Source organism: Gymnogyps californianus, chromosome 18 (genome assembly GCF_018139145.2).
Source record: "Gymnogyps californianus isolate 813 chromosome 18, ASM1813914v2, whole genome shotgun sequence".
Lineage (NCBI taxonomy): Eukaryota > Metazoa > Chordata > Aves > Accipitriformes > Cathartidae > Gymnogyps > Gymnogyps californianus.
Genome location: NC_059488.1, coordinates 11,546,622 through 11,566,380, shown reverse-complemented (window position 1 = coordinate 11,566,380; position 19,759 = coordinate 11,546,622). Strand labels below are relative to the sequence as shown.

At 43.2% G+C, this 19,759-nt stretch overlaps 1 protein-coding gene across 3 annotated transcripts in view; it reads right to left on the bottom strand.

Annotated features, from left to right (window-relative positions):
* Positions 1-109: 109 nt before the first annotated feature.
* Positions 110-19,759, bottom strand: part of NEK6 (NIMA related kinase 6) — a 68,838-nt gene continuing 49,188 nt past the window's right edge. For all 3 annotated transcript variants that reach the window (XM_050908035.1, XM_050908033.1, XM_050908034.1), the window contains exons 8-10: positions 11,188-11,282; positions 4,435-4,548; positions 110-430 (exon numbers count right to left, since the gene is read on the bottom strand). In XM_050908035.1, coding sequence (XP_050763992.1) covers positions 320-430; positions 4,435-4,548; positions 11,188-11,282 — 320 coding nt within the window. In that variant the 3' untranslated portion in view covers positions 110-319. The remainder of the gene's footprint in view (positions 431-4,434; positions 4,549-11,187; positions 11,283-19,759) is intronic.

Here is a 19,759-nt window from a genome sequence, read left to right as displayed (position 1 = left end):
CCCCTGTTAATATCATCTATCCTAGATTACACACGACAGTTTTAAGAAAGGACCCTTAAATGATCTACATCTGTAACATGTTATTGGCCTTAAAAAAAAAAAAAAAAAAATCACTTGCAATACCTCACAGAATCTTCACTTTAAAGCATGACCACCTTGTCAGAGTCCTTGTCAAATAACCTGCAGAAATAATGGAGCATCTTGCTACGAGTGCTCAACCCTCTCACTTGTGTGACTAGGCACCAGTCGGTTTCATCTGAGAAAAAAAATTCAAGTAAGACTGAGCTGCGCTGGCTCCTTGAGAGCGTCTGCAGATGGTTCATGTGCTGGAGGTCCAAACATGCATTTGTTTTGCTATTTGGTGCACGTAACCAATGTCAGGTCTTTGATCTGGATCAGGGTATATGCACATGCTGACCAGCTCCCGCAGCTGAAAGACAGGAAAACACGCATGCAGACGTGAATGAATGCGCCGATTTCTTACTGGAAAAGGCTACAGGAATGTTTGTCCGACCACTGCAGCCCAGGGCAGGAGCTGGGAACCTCTCTTACGCGGACGTTCCTGGGCAGATTGCGGCACGCGTCTGTCTGTCCTGTCCCGTGTCCCCCCACCCTACAGAAGGGCCAGGAAGAACCTTTTCCACCAAACCTTCAGCAGTGAAGATTTAAGTCTTCCACACAACACAGTGGATTTTACATCGTCATTTACAACGCGCTAGTAGCATATACATACCTAGGGGTTCCCTGCTCAGTGGTTTAGTGTGGCTCTACAGAGAATGCCACCACCACCTCTGATCCGTTACTCCTGACACTGGGAGTTTCAAAGCTGCTTTTTTTTTTTTTTTTTAAAAAGTATTTTTTCCTGGGGGATTTTTGATTCACTTCAGAGAACCAGAGCAGAGATGACCAGTAGCATCAGACGACCAGCAGCTCGCGGTCAACAGGAGTCTGAAGCACGAGACAGGGCGGCGGGCTGGCAGAGCGGGGAAGGGAGCCCGGCGCAGGAGGACCCAGCGAAGTGCACCCAGGGCGCGGGCTGGGGAAGCAGCGCGGGGCAGAGGGAGGCACCAGTGGCATGAGCAGGACATGGATGAAGGAAGGAAAACCGAGATCACTACCAGAAATCTGACGGAGCTGACAGGCAGGGATGGACTTTTCAGTGCAAACGGACTCTGAGGAAAGGGGGAAGGAGAGGGAGGGGTTTAAAAACGTGTCCTGAACAGAGCTCTCCTGTACGACTGCACTCCCCTTCCACACCAGTCCCTGGTAACAACCCAGTTCAAGGTTTTTAATGTAAGAACAGCACTTGTGTATCTTAAGATAGCGGAGCATGGCTGTCAAACACCAGTGTTTCCTAAAAACCTTTGTGAAGAAGAGACTGGTCATTGATTATGTTTAATAAATAAAATGCAGAAGGGCTGAAGTCTCCCCACCTCCCAACCCTCTTTATTGTGCACATGAAAGATTGTAGCTTTTAATTATACAGACACTGAAAGCTGCTCGTACCCCCGAGGCACCGGGAGAAACAGCCTTGAGCCTCTGATCTTCTCACATCCTCCCAGTAGCCACAGTGCCAATTATTTTAATGGTAATTAAAAGCATGACCATACAGCTATCAAGCACACGGCTTCAGCTCCATTACTGAATGTACTCAAGTGAGGTTTTCAGCCCTGGATGGAGCAAGGCCCCACGCTTCAAGTTGTCGCCGGGCCCGACGCACGTTTCAGCGAGGATTCCTGCAGGGCAGCACGCGGCCGAGCGGCAAACACGCAGGCAGGATGGAGGCAGGGGCACACAGGCAGTGCAAGCAGCAAGGACACGATGTAATGCAGTTCCTGCTAACCACCCTGCCTGTCATTTTGTGTGTACACACTAAGAGCAATACAATCCCCCGAGCCAGGCGATCTCTGGAGTAAATCCATCTCCATTGCCTGGCCCTGGCCCATTCTCTCCTAACTGCTACGGTGACGTTTTCTGATTCATCTGAGGGCAGGGGGGTGCTGCCTTTATAACCGTTAGACCCCAAAGATTAACATATACATCAGCCCTGATCAGACAAGATTACCACAAAACGCCCACAAACAAATTAAAATGCTTCTAAAGCTCTGACCAGAGCCTGGGCTTATCAGTACAATTTGTCCAACCAGTAGCTGTGCTCCCATGTAAATACAGCACTTAAACACAGCCTGGGAAGTTCTGTCCTCTATTGATGACCAGGACAGCACAGGCGTTTCACCATCATCTACAAGGAACTGGCGGACCAAGCCTTGATAAGCACCGCCAACCAGTATCTCCAATTACTAGCAAATTTATTCCTGATACAGAAAACTAATGCTGGCTGGAATCCCAGCTCCTCCTCCTGCTACAAGCAGCATGCCACTTGATCACAGGAGGATTTGGACTGGTTAGCCACAAAAGGCTACGGAGAAGAGGAACATCACTGAAAGGAAACACCATTAAAGCAGGCATTCTTCCATAAATGCTCTGCCTTGTTCATCTAAAACAACGCTGCAACTAAAATATTCACGTGACCAGCAGCCAGCCTACAGCCGAAGCTTCGCTTCGAGACCACATTACTGAGGCGAAGGAAAGACATGCCGATGGCTCTGGAGCATCACTGAAAACTGTGGTAGCGGGCACAGCCTAATCCTCACCCCTGCCCTCAGGCGGGAGGATGGAAAGGCTTTACTGCTTTCCCACATCCCTCACAAACCTGCAGCAGTGACAATACTAGAGTGGTTGTAAAGACTCTGCCCTTTCAATCTAGAACAGAGACATTCGCTCTTGAAGGAAAATGCGTACGTCCAGACTGAGATAACCACCCACCCACAGGCCACGGGAAGAACAAATTCTTTCTGGTGCAACTTGCTGCTGCAGGCAGCTGCCTCTACATTTCTGATCCTGCCTGCCTGCACGGTTTATCTAGCTTGGCTGCTGGGAGACACCAACACACCTTTCCCTTTGGCTATCCACTCCAAAAACATCTGAACATCCAATCTTTAAAAGTATGCACTAAACTGAATATTGTTCATGGTGGAGTCATGTTCTAATATTCACAAAATTGAAGCTCTTTGCGGCTTCAGTATGAAGCAGCAGCTAATGCAGCGAGATGAGCTACAGCCAAAGGCACAGCCCTCCTCAGACTTTGTCAAGCATTCTGTTAATAGTGTACGAACACCATCTGGAGTCTAGTTCTCTGGGACCTGGCGCCTTTGAGCTTTAAACCATCCTTCTCACCCTGGATTGTATCACTACACTACACAGTCTTTAGCACTGCCAGAGGGAAGCAAACAGACAGTAATTGTAAAGACAGGAAACACATCTGTCAACTTACACTAATTCTTGCTGCCAGCAGGCATATCCTGAAATGCATGCTACAACAGCATGGCAAATGTGAATGCACAGAGCCAGGACTTGCTGCTACGGCAGCTTGGGGTGGGGGGGGGAAATTTTAAAAATTCACTTTTCCAGAACAGTTCTCAAATAATTTTTTTGCATGAGTTACTTCACAAGTAAAAAACTAAGTAAAACGTAAAACGTGTGGTGCAGGAGGCGGTGCACCCTCTCAGGGTGGAGACCAGACTGTCTGCTGCTGGCCACGTAGAGTATTTCCCCTGCATCCTGCCTCTTGCTCCTCAGAACTCTGAGGCGGAGTAAAACAAAAGAAAACCCCCAAAGGATATGGTGAACATTTCAAATTACATTAGCTATTTCCTTTCAAATAGAAGGTAACTGTAACTGAATGAGGAGGTAAGGAAAAACAGCTAGTTTGTCTAGGTAAGGGGAAAAAAAATAATAAAAAAAACCCAGCTCAAAAGACCCTAAACAAAAACAACACGTGTGTTTGCAGCTGAAGTGAAACATCGCCGAGCAAGCACGCACAGTGACAATTTTTTTTAATTTTATATACTCCAGTTCAGCTACTGCTGTCCATCCCTTGCTTTCATATGGACAAAACCCAGACTTTAAAAAGCCCCCATACAGCTGCTGTATAGATGCTTATTGCATTAAACTAAATAGCTTTCCTCGCCCTATTTTTCTTAAAAAGAATCTTTCTCCCCTTTGTTACACACTGAAGACTTCATAAACAAAAGTTTAAGCACTGTTTTATGGTATGTTATTTTAAGGGAAAGGAAGCGAAGGAGAGGGCCTTCCCACAGTTCGTTGTCGGTTTCTGCCAGCATCCCAGACTTTCAGTTTCAAGATATTCCCCACATTAAAAAAAATCTTCTTTTCTGTCTTAATTTAGCTTGTCAATATTCAGACATCACGACGACAGTTTCCTTAGCCAGCCCTAAAGATACCCAGGACACTCTGGCCATCTCCTGTTCTGCCTTGGATGTGGGGGGCTTCTCCCGGGTTCCCTTTCCCCTGTGCAGGGGAACTTCACCGCACCCCGCCCCACATTCCCCTGCAAAAATGCTCCCAATTTACCTTTTCAGAATAATGTTCAGCTGGAAGAGGTGGGTAGTCACATTGCTCTATTTTTTGGCAAAGAGAAAACAGGTTCATTTTATCTCCATAGAAAGGACTCTGAAGAGCTGCCATCTGGAGAGAAAAAACAGAAAATATTTCAGAAACGCCAAGGATTTAATAGCCCTCAGTGCCGCTGATTTGCAAGAGCAAGGTTTGTTCTTTGACAGTGAGCAAGTGAAGATGCTGCTCCCCGAGACTGCCCACAGCCAAAGTTGCTCCGAGGTCACGACAGTTGTGCACACCGTCACAGGGCTTGTGCCAGGCGCTTCCCAACGCCCTACCGTCCTCGCACGCAAGCGTCAGCGAGCGGAGCTGCAGCAGCAGCGCGGAGCTCCTCCTGCCACGCAGCACCCTGTCTCCGTTCAAGACGCGGCAGTGCCAGTCCTGCCGCCTCAGGCAGCCAGGCCCCTGCTCCGACACTGCTGTTCTGTGCACCCCTGTGACGCCAGCCCCTCGTCCCTGCCTCCCACCGGAGCCAGCCGTGACCACGGCACACGGCCACTGGGCAGCACCAAGCCTGGAAAAGTCTCTACGTTTTCCTGTCACTGGGATTCTTTCTGCCCAAAACGTTTCAGATGTGGGACCTTGGGTGCGTACAGGCAATTCTACAGGTACACAGAAAAAAGTACCTTTTTCTAAAAAAAAAAAAAAAACCAAAAACCACAAAACAAGAAATAGGATGCTCGGACCATAGGGCAATAGCTTAGAAACCAACCGGCTCAAAGTAGACTATGAAAACCTCTCATAAACACAATCATCTCTTTTAAAAAGTAGAAGTTCTTCTGCCTTGGTGTTTCAAACCACGTGTCGTGGTTTCAATCCTCCTCGGTTATGACCATATTCAGTTCATTTACTCTCTGTGACTGGCAGATTTTTAATAGACTGCTACAAAGAATAAATGGATTATTTCTGGACATCTAGCTACCTAGAATATGAAGAACCTTATAAGCATGAGCAATGTACTTCAGCCTTTAAAAAAAAAAAAAAACAAAAAAACAAACAACCCACAAAAAAAACCAACCTCAAAACAAACATCCCCTCCTGCCAGAAATCTGCTATTCAGAAAAGAGCATCCCAGGCAGATTTGGGAACCAAACTACTGAAACTTTTCCTAATCAAACTGGTCTTTTTTCTCTTTCAATTCTGTTTTATGAATCCAGTATTTGCATCTCCAAAAATATGACAGATGTCTGAGATAAACAGGCTGTTCACACAGCAAGGAGAGCATGACGGAAGGCTCTGGGTGGGGAAGAATTCCTTCCAGGGCATGCGGAGACTCCTTACAAAGATATATTTATATTATACTTAAGTCTCAGGAAGGAAATGGCATCTTTGTGTGCGGAAAACCATTTACACTGCAAGTTCTCAACCAGGAGGTCTAAACGAACACTGAACGATGAGCCTCAGAAAAACAGCCGTAGGAACACAGGCATTTTTGAACTTACAAAACGGGGCTTAAGTCGTGTCTATTAAAGGCACACACGATGAGCTAAGCACCTTCCCTCTCGCTTTCCCACACCAGGACCCAAGCCCAGCAGACCCACCCGCGGCCGCTGGCCATGCTGGGCCCATCGTCTTCTTAGTCCAGGGTGTTACTCAAGTGCTGCTCATCGCTGCTCGTCACTCTCACCGCCTGTCAGAGGCGGCCCCGTGCAGCCCAGTGATACCTCCTTCTAATGAAGCACCACTGGATAACTGCGGATATTATCCACTCTGTTTAGATCTCTAAGCTATTTTGCTACAAGCCACATCAAATCAGCAAGCTTTTCATACGGAGGCCAGCTGAAGTTGATGCTTCTCACTATGGCTTTAACAGGGGGTTATTTGATGATTATTAGTCTTTTGCTCATTACCATGCGCTGTGAAAGCCATCTGAAGAACGCTGTCTTGTTGCTGACACACACAGCAAGCTCCCAGCAGAATTAAAAAAAGTCAATACTAGATCCTCCACTCTATTATCCTGCAGTTAGGAATCAAGATTGATGGATTATTAGTGATTTGGTGACAGACAAGTAGTTTTGATTAGGGCAGGGTTTTGAAATGCTGCGTTTGGGCTGGATTTCCAGCAGTAGGACGGGCCCAGCGCAGAGGCATCCCTGAGCTGCCCCGCACCCCGGGCACCGCAGGAGCGGGCTGCAGCCGGGGGTGTCTTACCGAAACCTCATTACCATTAACACACGTCCAAGAGTTAAGCAATGCAGGACACATCAAGATAAACTCTCCTTGGTCAAATCATAAGCCTATCTTTTAAATAACTTAAAGTTATTATGTTTCTTCCTTGCTTACTTGCAAGACATATTGGATACTCTGTGAAATTAGTGAAAACATGCCTCAGCTGCAGGGGGTCACCTTGTGCAAGACAGCCGTGCAGGGGTGTGAGACCCTCTGCAATGAGTTCTGAGCCATTACGAGAAGTAGTAAGATAACCTTGGAGATTAGGCCAGAATGTATCTCCTTAGGTATCACCAGACTAAAATATTTTTCAGGAAGCTCTTCCAGAGGTATTTATCAGGTATCCAGAGAGGCTTATAAATGGCAATACAGAATATACAAAGGTACCCAAGTTACACTGAAGGACAAACTGAGTACACGGCTCCCAAAAACATCTCAGAAAATTCCAGGCTTGTTCAGTTTTCTGTCTGTAATGCTTCATGCAACGTGGCTTGAGATATTTGCTGTGCTAGTGGCATTTACTGTGCTTCGCTGCAGGCTGAGCGAGAAGAGGAATTACACCTTTAACAGCTGCACAGAACAGCGGGTTGGGGAACGGGCACACTTTTACCTCTCTGGAGTTTCACCACTATTATCAGTAGTAATGCTAAGCCATTCCTCGTAGCCCTAGAGACCTGAGTTGCCCAACAGGCTTGTGAACAGAGCCCCAATGGCCGGGCGAGAGCCCTGACAGCCCCGTGCTTGTGGCCTTTTGGAAGTCTTTGAAGGCAAAAGGTGATGTTGCATCGCCGTTACTTCATTACTGTCATAACAGTAACAGGCAAATCAGTGGGGAAAAAATTACAGACTCCAATTAGAGACTCTAATCTCCAATTAGAGATTGATAGCAAACTGCTCTCAATCAGTTAGAACAAAACTGGAGCACCCAGCACGCAAGATTGTTCCAAGAAAAACACTAATGGGCACATTAGGGAAGGCACAGAAGGCAATCAAGGGTTAAACAAGGTCTCCAAGATTTCAATACAAACATCAATAATGCCAGTAAGGTTGAAAGGGATTTTTCAATTCCCATTAACTTTTCTTTCCAAGTCTAGTTAAGCGGTCATGGGCAAAAGAGGAGGAACGAAAAGGAAACACTGTGGGGTTTGGGGCTGGTAAACGCAGGAGATTAAAATGGAAAGAGATAGCACACGCATTCTGACTAAAACAGTCAGGTCTGCGAGGGTCATGACCACAGGCACTCCAAATATCTCACTAACAACAGTTTGTGATGCTACGGTGGGGTTTGCTCCTGACATTTTGATTAGAGCAATTACCACAGGACAGCTAGATCTCCATTTAAAATGACCACCATGCAGTATGACTGGTTAAAAGAGAGAGAGAGATATATATAGGAATCACTGTTAGTGTTTAAATTGATCGTCTTGCCCGAACCGCTAAAGTCATTGCTTGTAGCTATATTCTGGGAATTAACAACTTATTTTTATCCCCTCCAAGTTATCTTGCTGACAGGTATCTACAGGAAGTGAGGGATGAAGACAGTTACTACTATATTGATAAGATTTAATAAAAATCACTGTATGATTATCAATGTCAAAGTTAAGTGCTGCTATGTGGCATCACATCCCAAACCCCTCAATGTGCCCTAAGTGAATTCCAGTGGACATGCGTGTCTCTGAAGGCAATTTGTACATTAAATCTCTCTGCAGCTTATCTACACAATCTATCTGGAGAAATATCAGAAGTGACTCATAACCAAACAAACACCGCTTCCTTACTTTTAAGCCAAATGGAAAAACATTCTCGTTACAAGAAATTAGTGAAGATAAAACACAGCTCCTTCAAAAGACACACAAATTTGATTTTTAATTTTCCACATTCTAGAAAGTTTAAAAAGTCAAGTAGCTGTTTATCTACTGAACACAAAATTGGTATCTGTCCAGTCCTCCTTGGAACTTGCAAGATCTCACAGCTCCTGTTCACAAAGTTAAGGCTTACCTACGTAGGAAGTAAATTTAAAAATGCTTCACATGCCAAATCTTTCACGTTACTATAGTACTGCTACTCCTACCAGAGAATTATGTTTAGTGCGCAATTAAGTCAGCTTCTTGAAATATAAGGAGTACCAAGACTACTGTGCCATAAGGGGACCATATTGTCTGCAACAAAAACATATCTTAGCACAACGCTAAATATTTCTCTCTGCATAAATCTGGAATCCCATCTCCAGCAGAGCTCAGCCTCAGAAATGCCTCAGAGCAGCCTGACGGAGAAGCTGTACACTACAGCAGCAAACGAGTAGCATGTCCAAGTTGGGCAACTTGGACTGTTACTGATAGACTTGGCAAGTCCAACACACCATGGCAGGGCCAAAGTCCTCGACTCAGCAAAGCTTTAACCTGAGAATTCCTCTTTAGGCCCAATACGTGAAGCGTACCTGGAATTGTTCTGCATGATGAATTACTGGGAGCTCAGGCTTCCTTCCCCCTGTTCCCACAGAAGAGTCTCCAAATTCCTTTTCAAACGCTACTAGCAGACCCAGGTACATACAGCTATACTGTACCATTCCAGTTTTCAGTATCTCATTAGAAGCATTACAAGCAAAACCATCCTTTATAAAAACATACCAGCTTCTTAATGGTATGTTGCTGCTGCTTCAGGAATTATTAAAAGTATCTTGAATTCTTTCACTAGAGGTAATGAGAATTTGAGGATAGGCACAAATCCACTCAATTTAAGCTCACGATTTTCCAAATATTTTTGATCAAGTACTTAGTAGGGTTTCTTACACCCTCTCTCTCCCTCCTACCCCATGGAATTTTAGCAATAAAACAGTGATACAACCATGTCCGGCTCCAGTGTTTCCACCAAAGCAGATCTTCCCTTCAGCAGATCTGGCGGCTATTTGCTCTGATACTAGGAAGGCCAACGCTGGGACTTTACACTGCTCACGGTGACGTATGGGGCATTTATGCCAGACACGCAGATAAGTCTTTTTCCTTATGAAACTCTATGCCATGTCAAGTGTACAGGACAGTCAGCAGTTGTGAGCAGGCTGTCTGAAGCACTGTGGAGATACAGTCTTTGGATGGACACTGGTAGGAGTATAAAAAGAATGGACAGTTGTGGGGTTTTTTCCCCCCAAGAGCATTTTTCAGGCCACACAAGTTCGTAGCCACTTCTGGGCCAGCTGTGCTGCTCTCTTACATGTGAGAAGCAAAGGGCTGTTGGAGTTGAGCCCCCAAGACTGCTTAAGTCCCTTCAGCAGGATTTTATCGATTTATTTCACTGAGTTCCCAGCACCAATCTCTCTCACTGAAGATGCACACCACATGGCACTTTCACACTCTGCCAACAGTACATCAGCACCTATCGAACTGTATGACTCAGGGCTTGGTAACACACCGACGACAGTGGGTTACCTCGCTGAACAAGCATTTAGTTGTATTAGATGAGTGTTCTTCCCAGAAGTACGTACCAGTGACAAGCACTGAACTCCTGCTGGGTAGAGCGATGTTACGGGAAAATTTACTTTTATACTGTCTTGTCCTAAAAGGTTTGTTTAATCAACTAGCTGAAGTACATGCTCAACTATAGTAGTTTTCACATCTGATGTGTACACAAAATAAATTACATTTCTGTTTATTCTCTAATTCCATGTGGTTACGAGAAGTTGTAGTGAGACGCAAAACGTCATCAGTTCACGTAATTCTTATTACTAAATATCCCAGGGATTTTTAATTCTCTGGGCTGGGATAAAAGCTTTCTAAATGTTGACCTGCACTTACACTTGAATTCAAAGATGCATACATCTAAAAAAAGATTAAGATTAGATTATAAATGAGGACAAGACTGTTCAATACCCTTTGATCCCTGCTGAAAATGAAATCACAAAACTCAAAGTACTGGTATAAAATCATAGCGCTTATTTTCAAAATATATGTAACAGCTTTTAAGAAGAAGTTGCACACTAAGCATGTAGTTCATACAAAGTGTGCCTGCTTTGTATCTGTGCATTTGGCTAGAAGACAATGTACAATTAGAAAAAATCCCAGCTGTAGTCCAATAAAGTTAGAGAAACTGATTCCACATTACATAAAAACTCTATTTTTCTTTATCGAAAGCTCCTAAAATCAAAATACTCCAATGGGTCAGAATTCAATTTAACGAACCAGTAGCTCACATTCAAATGAATTTGCTACGTTTAAAACCAAGGCAGTATTCAGGAGAAACTCTGAATATGCTGCGCTAATAACAGCTCTGCTCACAGTAGGAAGAAAGAATGCAGTAAGCTGGCTTGTTTATGTCTATATCCTCAACATCTGCCGTGACCTCCTAATTAACTTTGTGTAAGTACTGTGCTGTATGGCACAATACCTTTGCTGTTCATGCTCAAAAAGCACATGATAAGCACAAAAAAAATTAACTTTTCATAAGGTTTCTCAACAATTAAGCTAAAGTAAGTCTGACCTACTCAATTCCTGTACTGTATTGTGCGGTTAAGACAAACCTGGGAAAAAAAAGTTAGAAGATACTTGCCTCATACAATAAACAGCCCAAAGACCAGATATCAGATTTAAAGTTATAGCCGTTTTCATGTATTCTTTCTGGGGACATATAGTATGGAGTTCCCACTGTAAAAAACAAACAAACAAACGAGGAGTTATCATCTTAAAAAGTGACTGTGCAACCTGTATTATACAGAAGTTTGACTTCATTAAAGGATTAAGTTTAGCACGAATAGCTAATTAGAAGAGATTGGCACAAAAATTTGGAAACAAATCATGGTTTCGAAGGCGTAGAACCAAATATATCATCACATACAGAGCTAGAGGACTGGTGAACATTACTGAAAATATCTTCTGTATTTTTGAAATTTGAGGAATGTTTTCCTCCCCTTCCAGTCTTCCAAGCACCTTCCGAGTGTCTCAGACGGACAGAGCAATCGTAAAGGATTATCCTCCTTTGGTTCACGCAACAGCATTGAAACGGCAAGTCAGATGTCATGAATGTGCCCTGCTACAACAAGACTCCTGTGACAGCATATCGACTGAACGTTCACCTGACACACACTGCACTAGCAGCATGACAAGAGTGGCTCCAGATATGACGGGGTACCCTTTTTAAGAGTTCAGGAGACCATTTACTGCAGCAGAGAAATGGAAGTAACAAGCCCAGCACCAGACAGGTATTCAAAAACTTTCTGAAAGAACCAAGATAATCATTCCAAACTTTAAAACACTGCCCCAACTTGCAGTCACATCAGAAGCTGTGGGATTTCTATGTACTTCCAGAAGCCTGTATTCTATCAAAAGAAATTTACTCCAGCATTTTGGACAGAAGTTACAGGAAATTATTAATAAATTCCTTACCTCAAAAAGGTTCTTTTTTAAATCCTAAATAAGTTTCAGTTGTGGTACTGAAAACACAAGACATCCTGGCAGTCTCAACTACATCAAATAATCCTCAGATACATCATTTATTAAAACATCCAAGGACTTTATATGCTCTCTTTTCTCCTGCTTCCCCTGCCTGCCCGTCCCCTGTCATTTTTTTTTTTTTTTCTTTCTGCTTTTGGCATTCCAGTGTATCCTTCTCCTAATTAAAGACCCTTCCTCACAAGATGGCAAATGTTTAATTTGCCTGTAACATTCAGTTTACAATTTCTCCATTTGAAATGCTGACTGCAGACAGCTGGAAGACTAATAAGCAGATGAAGGATGGTGTTAGAGGTGGAGGGGGAAGAACAGCCACCACCTTCCCCCAACGCTCCTAAGGAGGGGTTTGCACACTGTAGGAAACAAATGGGTTCTGGGGCAGAAAGCAACAGCTTCCCGAAAGGCAAAAAAATCAACCCCCGCTGAGTGCACAGATGACCCAGCACAAAGCTGCTGCCGTCAGTGCGATATCTGAGCAAAATCATTTTGGGGTCCCTCTAGCTTAGACCACGCCATGCTCAGTATACGTGTGAGTCCAAATCTTAACTGCATTCCTCTGTCATCCAGAAAACCTAAACACAGGCCAGGATCCCCTTGATACAGGCACCATACAAGGCCTGTCCTCACAGGACAAAAAGATGTTTACAGCCCCAAAGAATTCACAACACATCTATAAACCAAGACACAGAGGAACAGTTAGAGGTGGGGCAGCACCTGAGGAGTCAGACAATACTCGTTCTCAGTACATCAGCACCCTAACAGAAGCTGGAAATCAAAGAAATACAAAAATCTTCTCTTAGGTTATTTAGTCAAAACAATGAGCATTGATTTGAAACGAGTACTGTCAATGCTAGCATGCAATTATCCAATTGACTCCAAAGCATCCTCAACATTCCCCCTTATGTAGGTCTTGCTGGAAGTATGGATGCCACATGCACCAGATCCTCCCAGTTTAACCCATTACTAAAGTCTCTACTGTATCAGCATTCTGAAGCCCTAAGTTTTCTGTGGGGTAAACTGGGATTCATGTTGCACCAGCTACTCTGCCTTAAATACTCAAGGCATTTTCTTTCTCTGGGGTGAGAACTAGGCAGCTTACCTCAAAACAAAAACAACAACCCGCTCCCCCCCTCAAACCAACACCCTTCAATCTTTATTCTACATTTTTGTCACACATTTATATGCCCAAACCTTGAGTCTACTGAACGTCAATAATTTTTACGCAGAGCTATTCAGAAATGTAGCATTTAATGTGAAATTAATCCTATGGCATCGGTGTGAAACATAAGATGTTACAGGAATACATATATAAAACTCTACTTACCAAAATAGAACAAGTAACCAAGAAAGGGGACCACTGCCCTGACTGGCTCATTTATTTGGTCCCCCAGGACTTTCAGTAATCAGCTGCCCTATATGATAAACTCTGCTTGTGCTTGCAGGTCATTCAAATAAGAAATTACTTCACTTTGAATGTGAAGAGTACCCTAATGTGAAGTTACATTTTTGCAAATTCTATACAAACTACAACACAGGAAAAATAACACATGGAGATTATTATATTTCCATGCTGAGTAATATCATATCCAGCCTAGGCGCATGCCAAACTGACATTGTCCCAGATCCGGCTGGTTTTAATTGCCAGTGAAAGGCCTCTATGTATGGATGAGGCCAGAGTTCTGTTAATAGTTAATAATTTTTAACAGACTGCACAGAGTAACTTCACAGAACACCAAGAGCAGACAGGACTCATTCAAAGAACCCAACAAGGCTTTCCATGGATCTCTCCCATGTGCATGCAAGATGCACACAATGGACAGCGCAGCTCTCCAAGTAATTCCCACACATTTGCCAGATTTCTGTACAAGAACTGACTTGGTTGGAACAGCACTGATTCATTTTCCTGCTTAAAAATATGCAGCTGCAGAAGAAACGGTGATTCATTATGTGAAGTTCTTGAAGACAGTTTTGGAAGTCCCCACTGAGCATCAGTGTGTAAGACACTTCCCTACCTTCAACTTCTCAGTGCTGCTGCTTCTCTCAAATCTGCCAGGAGAGCTAATGGAGCAGCTGAAGCAGAAGACATGCTAGCCCTTCACTGACAGCGAGTACAGGAGCTGAGCACGGGTGGACAGCAGCACACAGCTGGCAAGAGGGAACACGAAGATCATTCCCACTCTTGCTCCCCGAAGTCTTTGTGCTTCACAGTGCTGGTGCCAGGGGCGGCCTCCAGCCATAGCTGTTCTTGCGATCAGTTATTCTGGGTCACTGCGTGACAAGCTCAGAGCAAATAATAACGTGTGGGCTCTAAAGTTACGGCCTCGCCTTCCACGTTTGCAGGGGTCTGCTTGGTAGGCTAAAACTGTCGTTTCAGATAATGCCTTAAAACAACCTTCGATCAAAGCAGAATGACAGGGTTTATAATACGGATGAGTGCGTTATAGTCCGTATTTGATTTTCCGTGCATTAGTCTGTTCCATTATATTAATAGGTCTATGGAGCAGTCCACGCCTGAGCTGATTTTATGAAGTCTACCTTGCACATTTACCTATCATTACTGTAGTGTTGTCAGCAAATGTACGAACAAGCAGGTCTCTGCATTTCAAAACTGATGCATTAATTTTTAAATAACTGTCATGATAAAAGACTGACAAGCCCAATTCTCTTTATGGCCTGTCCAACATTACGTGGGAATCTCCTGTAATGAGCATCTACTAGAAAACCGCACAAGGCTTCCAGTGCAATCAGTCAGGGCTCACCATTGCATTACATTAGTCAATTTGACAAGAGTAGTCTAATCAGAGACTATTAATCAGAAACTTTCTTTGGCATTTGCCCTGCTGAAAATACAAAATATTGTTCAGATTCAATATTACTTACCAGGTGGTAGAGTAGTGCCTTTAAAGTTATAAAGGTCACAAAACCGTAAAGAAGATTATGACTAAGTAAGCATCTTCCCATTCTGTTCCTGAAAGTTGCAACACTTCATTTGAATATCAGCCTACTTCAGCGATACCAGAACAACATTTCTTCCTACTCTCCCCAGCACTGTCTGTGAGCACAGCTACAACACCCACACGGACCAGAACAGCTCTGGGATACCTGCAACACCCAAGGTAGGGAAATGCTAATTATTCCCAGTTAGATTAGGAGCAGAGTCTCCTGTTTTACCAGGAAAACACACAGGCAAAGGCAGCAAAGTTATTCCAGAAATAAAATCCAAATTCCTTTCCTCTCCTATATAGTCTGAATTAAAAACCCTACCCGTGCAACTACAGCAACCAGTGTGCATAGGTACTCTGAGCTGAATTCCCACATCTGCCACAGAAGCACCCAGGTGAAGAGCTACGTTACTTCTGAACTCAGCAAGTCTTTCACTACACAGGGAAGACCATGCTCACCCATTCTGAAAACATTTTTCAGCTTGAATCAGAGGAGTTTTGTTGTTGTGAAAGTGACAGCGGCTGAGTTATTAGAGGAGTCACACACAGGATCATTATCTTCTATACAGAGCTTCTCCCTGTGCAAATACAGTTCAGCCAGGGATCAATGCTTCCTGTGAAATTCATCCTTAGCTGCTCATAGGCAGAAACAAGAGAAAATCCGATTCATACTTTTAGGAGGCTCCAGAGTCTCATTCACTGAATTTAATGCGCCACAGACGAGGCTCTTGCAGCAGTGCTTCTCCCACACCTTTAGGCAGATTGTCATTAGACTGAAATCAGTGCAGAATATTTCCAAATATTTTAATAGGGTCTGTATGTTGGGGTTTTTTAAATGCTATAAAAAATAAGCATTTCTTGAAATTAATCAAACTCCATAGCCATATTTGGCTGCAAAGTACAAGAACAAGTGATAAGGAAAGCTTTTATTGTTCTGCGTTCACCAGCACCTTCCAGCTACTCTTTAATACCAAGCTGAACAGTGTTTCTGAATCTATCACTTTTCGTTCTCACAGCAGGGAACAGACTTCTGAATATGAAAGAACCTAACAAATTCTGACCTTTATTGTATCTTTACAGAGTATTCCCAGTTTCAAACCAAGAGATATCAGAGCGCAACGCGGGCCTCAAAGGGGTAATACTGATTAAAGCATTCCTTCATTCTAGAGATGTTCCACTCCTGTCAAAACAAACTTTGCAATGTTTTGAAATACTTGTGATTTTTGAAACATGCTCATTACAAATGAAAAAGGCAAAGAACTATGCCCAAAAACCTGAGATGCCATCCATGAATTACAAAAAAACACCCAGCTTTTAAAATAACAATTAAGTATTTCCAGAACTATTAGCTTAGCTTTAACATGTAAGACAACACTATTACATATTCCATGAACATACATACAGTTGAGAAAAATATTTTAGTATGTTTTAATAATATCCAGTGGTGCAAACACAGCAGGGAAGCAATTCTACTTGAAAATGAAAGTCCACTCCTCTCACCTGTCTCATCTCTCCAGACATGCTTGTAGGTTAGCAAGAAAAAATTACAGCATTATTTAAAAAGGAGTCTAGTTCATAAGTATCTGTTTCTAAACATCTGCATTACGTGGGGTGTATTTCCAACGAGAAGGCTGAGCTCTTTTCCCAGAAGGAGAATTTGGGAATTAGCTCAACTTTTGGGAATTAGCTAAAGTGAAACAGTGGTCAAAGGCACTAAAATATACTTTCAATTCCTTCGAATCTCAGTGTGAGGTACCCCCACTAATTGTTTCAAGGAGGGGAAAAGAAAAAAAAGATTAAATCTACTTATTCTTACAAAAGAGAATAAATATTTTGTGCATAAATATTGCAGCTGTTTTTGCAAGACCTGTTGCTCTAAGCTCTCTATTTTTTTCTTATTAGTATTTAATTACAGACACAACCCTACCAAAGTCCTTATAGTTTTTGAGGTTTGTTGTTGGTTTTTTTTTTTTTAACACGTAGGTAGTACAATATACCTGCAGTAATTGTGCAGCAATCTTTTCTTCCAGAAATACCATGCTACAGGCACAGACCAAAAGGCCAGAATTTCTCAAAATGCACAGAATATTAGCTGTTTAAGTTTTAAGCAGATTTCTTGTGTCCATTTTTTCTTAACAAGTACTGCTTACTAGCCCCTTGAAGTACTGTGATTTTGTTTCAGATGGCAAACTGGCTTGGCAAGCAAAAGGGGGAAAAAAAAAAAAAAGGCAAATAGTCCATTTATAGAAGAGCTGCTCTTATGACTGCAGTTGCTCCCTGTTTGCCCTCATATCCAACAAGAAACCAGAAGAAACATGTAACACCCCACGTACTCCAATCCAATGCTATTTGCATGTTCTAAACTGGGAAGCTTTGACTTACATGCATTCCCCAAAAGGAAAATCTGCTCCAAGTTTATTCTTGTCCAAGAATAAATAATTAATCATCTGCTCCAAGACAAGACTATTCTGTGTAAAATCGTTGTTTTGGTTCCCCCCCCCCCCCCTTTTTTTCTTCAAAATGTAAAGCCAATCAGAAGCTTTGGATAATGCCAAGTTTATTTGGCTAAAAACAGGCGTTATACCAGTTCACAATAAAGTTATCCATTTTAATATTAATAGAAATTCTCTATATTTATTACAGCTCCTAGTAAAACAAAATCTACCAGCTTACTGTTAAGTTTTCCAAAGTCTACGCAGTTTTCCAAAGTCTATGCAGTTTTTAAACATGCTCTGATATTCATAATTTTTGTCTTCTAACTAATTAGGTTTTATAGCAAAGTTAATGACTTAAGGCTATTCTAATATGCTTGTTAGAAAGTTTAACTGACAAGATATTTCACTGGATGCCCACCTCAGAGATCAACAAAATAAATAATGGACACAATCAAACATTAAAAACAGACAAAAAGTTACACCTAGCCCTATTAAATCTTGAATGAAAGAGACAACACTTGGAAGCACATCACACACCAGTACTATAAAAATCAACCCAAACTGCATGGTGTCACACACCCAAACTCCAGCATCCAGATGTCATTTCATCATTACTGGGTGCAAAGCCTTGGGTTAAGTACAGTCATTTTCTGTAGTGAAATAGCCTGTCAAACAGGTATCATATGGCTCCTCCGGGGAAAAAAATAACCACACAAACAAAAGAAAGAAAGGGAAAAAAAAGAAAAACCACTATGAATGTAGTAAAATGCTCACATTATAAACTACAAAAGAACAGGCTGTAAAAGTTTTTCAAGAAAATAGTAAGCAGTACTGACAAAAAAAAAAAAAAAAAAAAGAGGGGGAGAAGCATTCCTCCTCACTTCATGCTGAATTGCCCCCCCGTTCCCTCCTACACCCCCCAATAAAATGAAGTTTCTGTGATATGCAAATCTATCTCCATTAAACTAAATCCTGCAGCTTCTGCTACAGGGGACCTTAAATTAGGAAAGGAAGGACGGTAAGCCACCATGTTGTAACAAGTAGTAGTAAAATTCACCTTAGCTACACTCATTACCTTTAAAACATGGGAGTTTTCTGGTAAAGCTTGTGCATAAAGAGCTCTCCCCTATGGAAAAGTATCCCCTGTCTTCTCTCTCGAGTCATACAGGGAAAAGGGGAAGCGGCAGAAGAGGTGTTACCTGGTGAATTCACCCACACGCTCCAGCCCCCGGCTGGGTTCCGGTGTTTATCACCCATCCTGCAATACTGCTGCTTTTCCCAACACCGTTTTGTTACTGAGTGAGACAGGAGGTGTCCACGTTTCCCCTCTCGCAGGTCTGCCTGTGGAGGTTTTTCAGGGGCTGGGGCTTTCCCTGCCTCACAGTCACCCGCTGCCCCAGCGATGCTCCCGACCGGCCGTGCTGCCGGTCAGGCATCCTGCCGCTGCTCCCAGCAAGGCGCTCGCCTGCATCTCACGAGCTGTGTATGGGCAAATCTTTCATTTTTCTTTCATTACCCCGGCATGTACTGTCACTTAATTTTTATGTATGCAATCCTTCCTGACAAATATGATCTGCTGCCTGGTAATTCATCTGACGTTCATTCTGTTCCTTGCTCTAATTACGGCTCCCATTCCTGACACGGCGACGGCCGCGCCGCCGCAGCCCAGTGGTACACCTGTCAGACGGGTTGTGGTACTGCCTAATGCCCTTTTATGCCAGTCTGATGCTAGCAAATACAACGAAAGAAAAAAAAAAATTAGATGAATATATTTGCATAAGCCACGCGTTCAATTCATGGGTCAGCAGCCAGAGAAATGATGGTTCAGGGTGGTTGCCGGGGCAACGCGGCTACGGGAAGTGCCCGGCATCACAGCCTGGGTCCGTGCGGGTACCACGCTCTGGTTTGCAGGGTGTTCATCACTCACAGCTACTTAAACAAATGTCTTAATTAAACCAAAACCAAGATCAGTAGATTTCCTGCTGCTACAAAACCTGTATGTCTGGCAAATTACCAAAAAAAAAAAAAAAAGCTTCAAGTCTGCATATTTTTTGATTGTTAAAATGTTCTTTTTACCTGGATACAAGAACCACTGGAAATGGTGGTGTGCCCATCCCTCCCACAACACAACACGCTGTCTCCAGTATCACCCACTGCTGCTCCCTGAGTGTTTTGCACCTTATCCACCTGTTTCCAGGATGCTGTTGATTTGAGGAAGGGCAAGGTTCGCACAGAAGAGGCTTAACTCTTCCTACACGAGCTTTCTCAATTAAGAGAGAGCAAGCCTGGTAAAGGT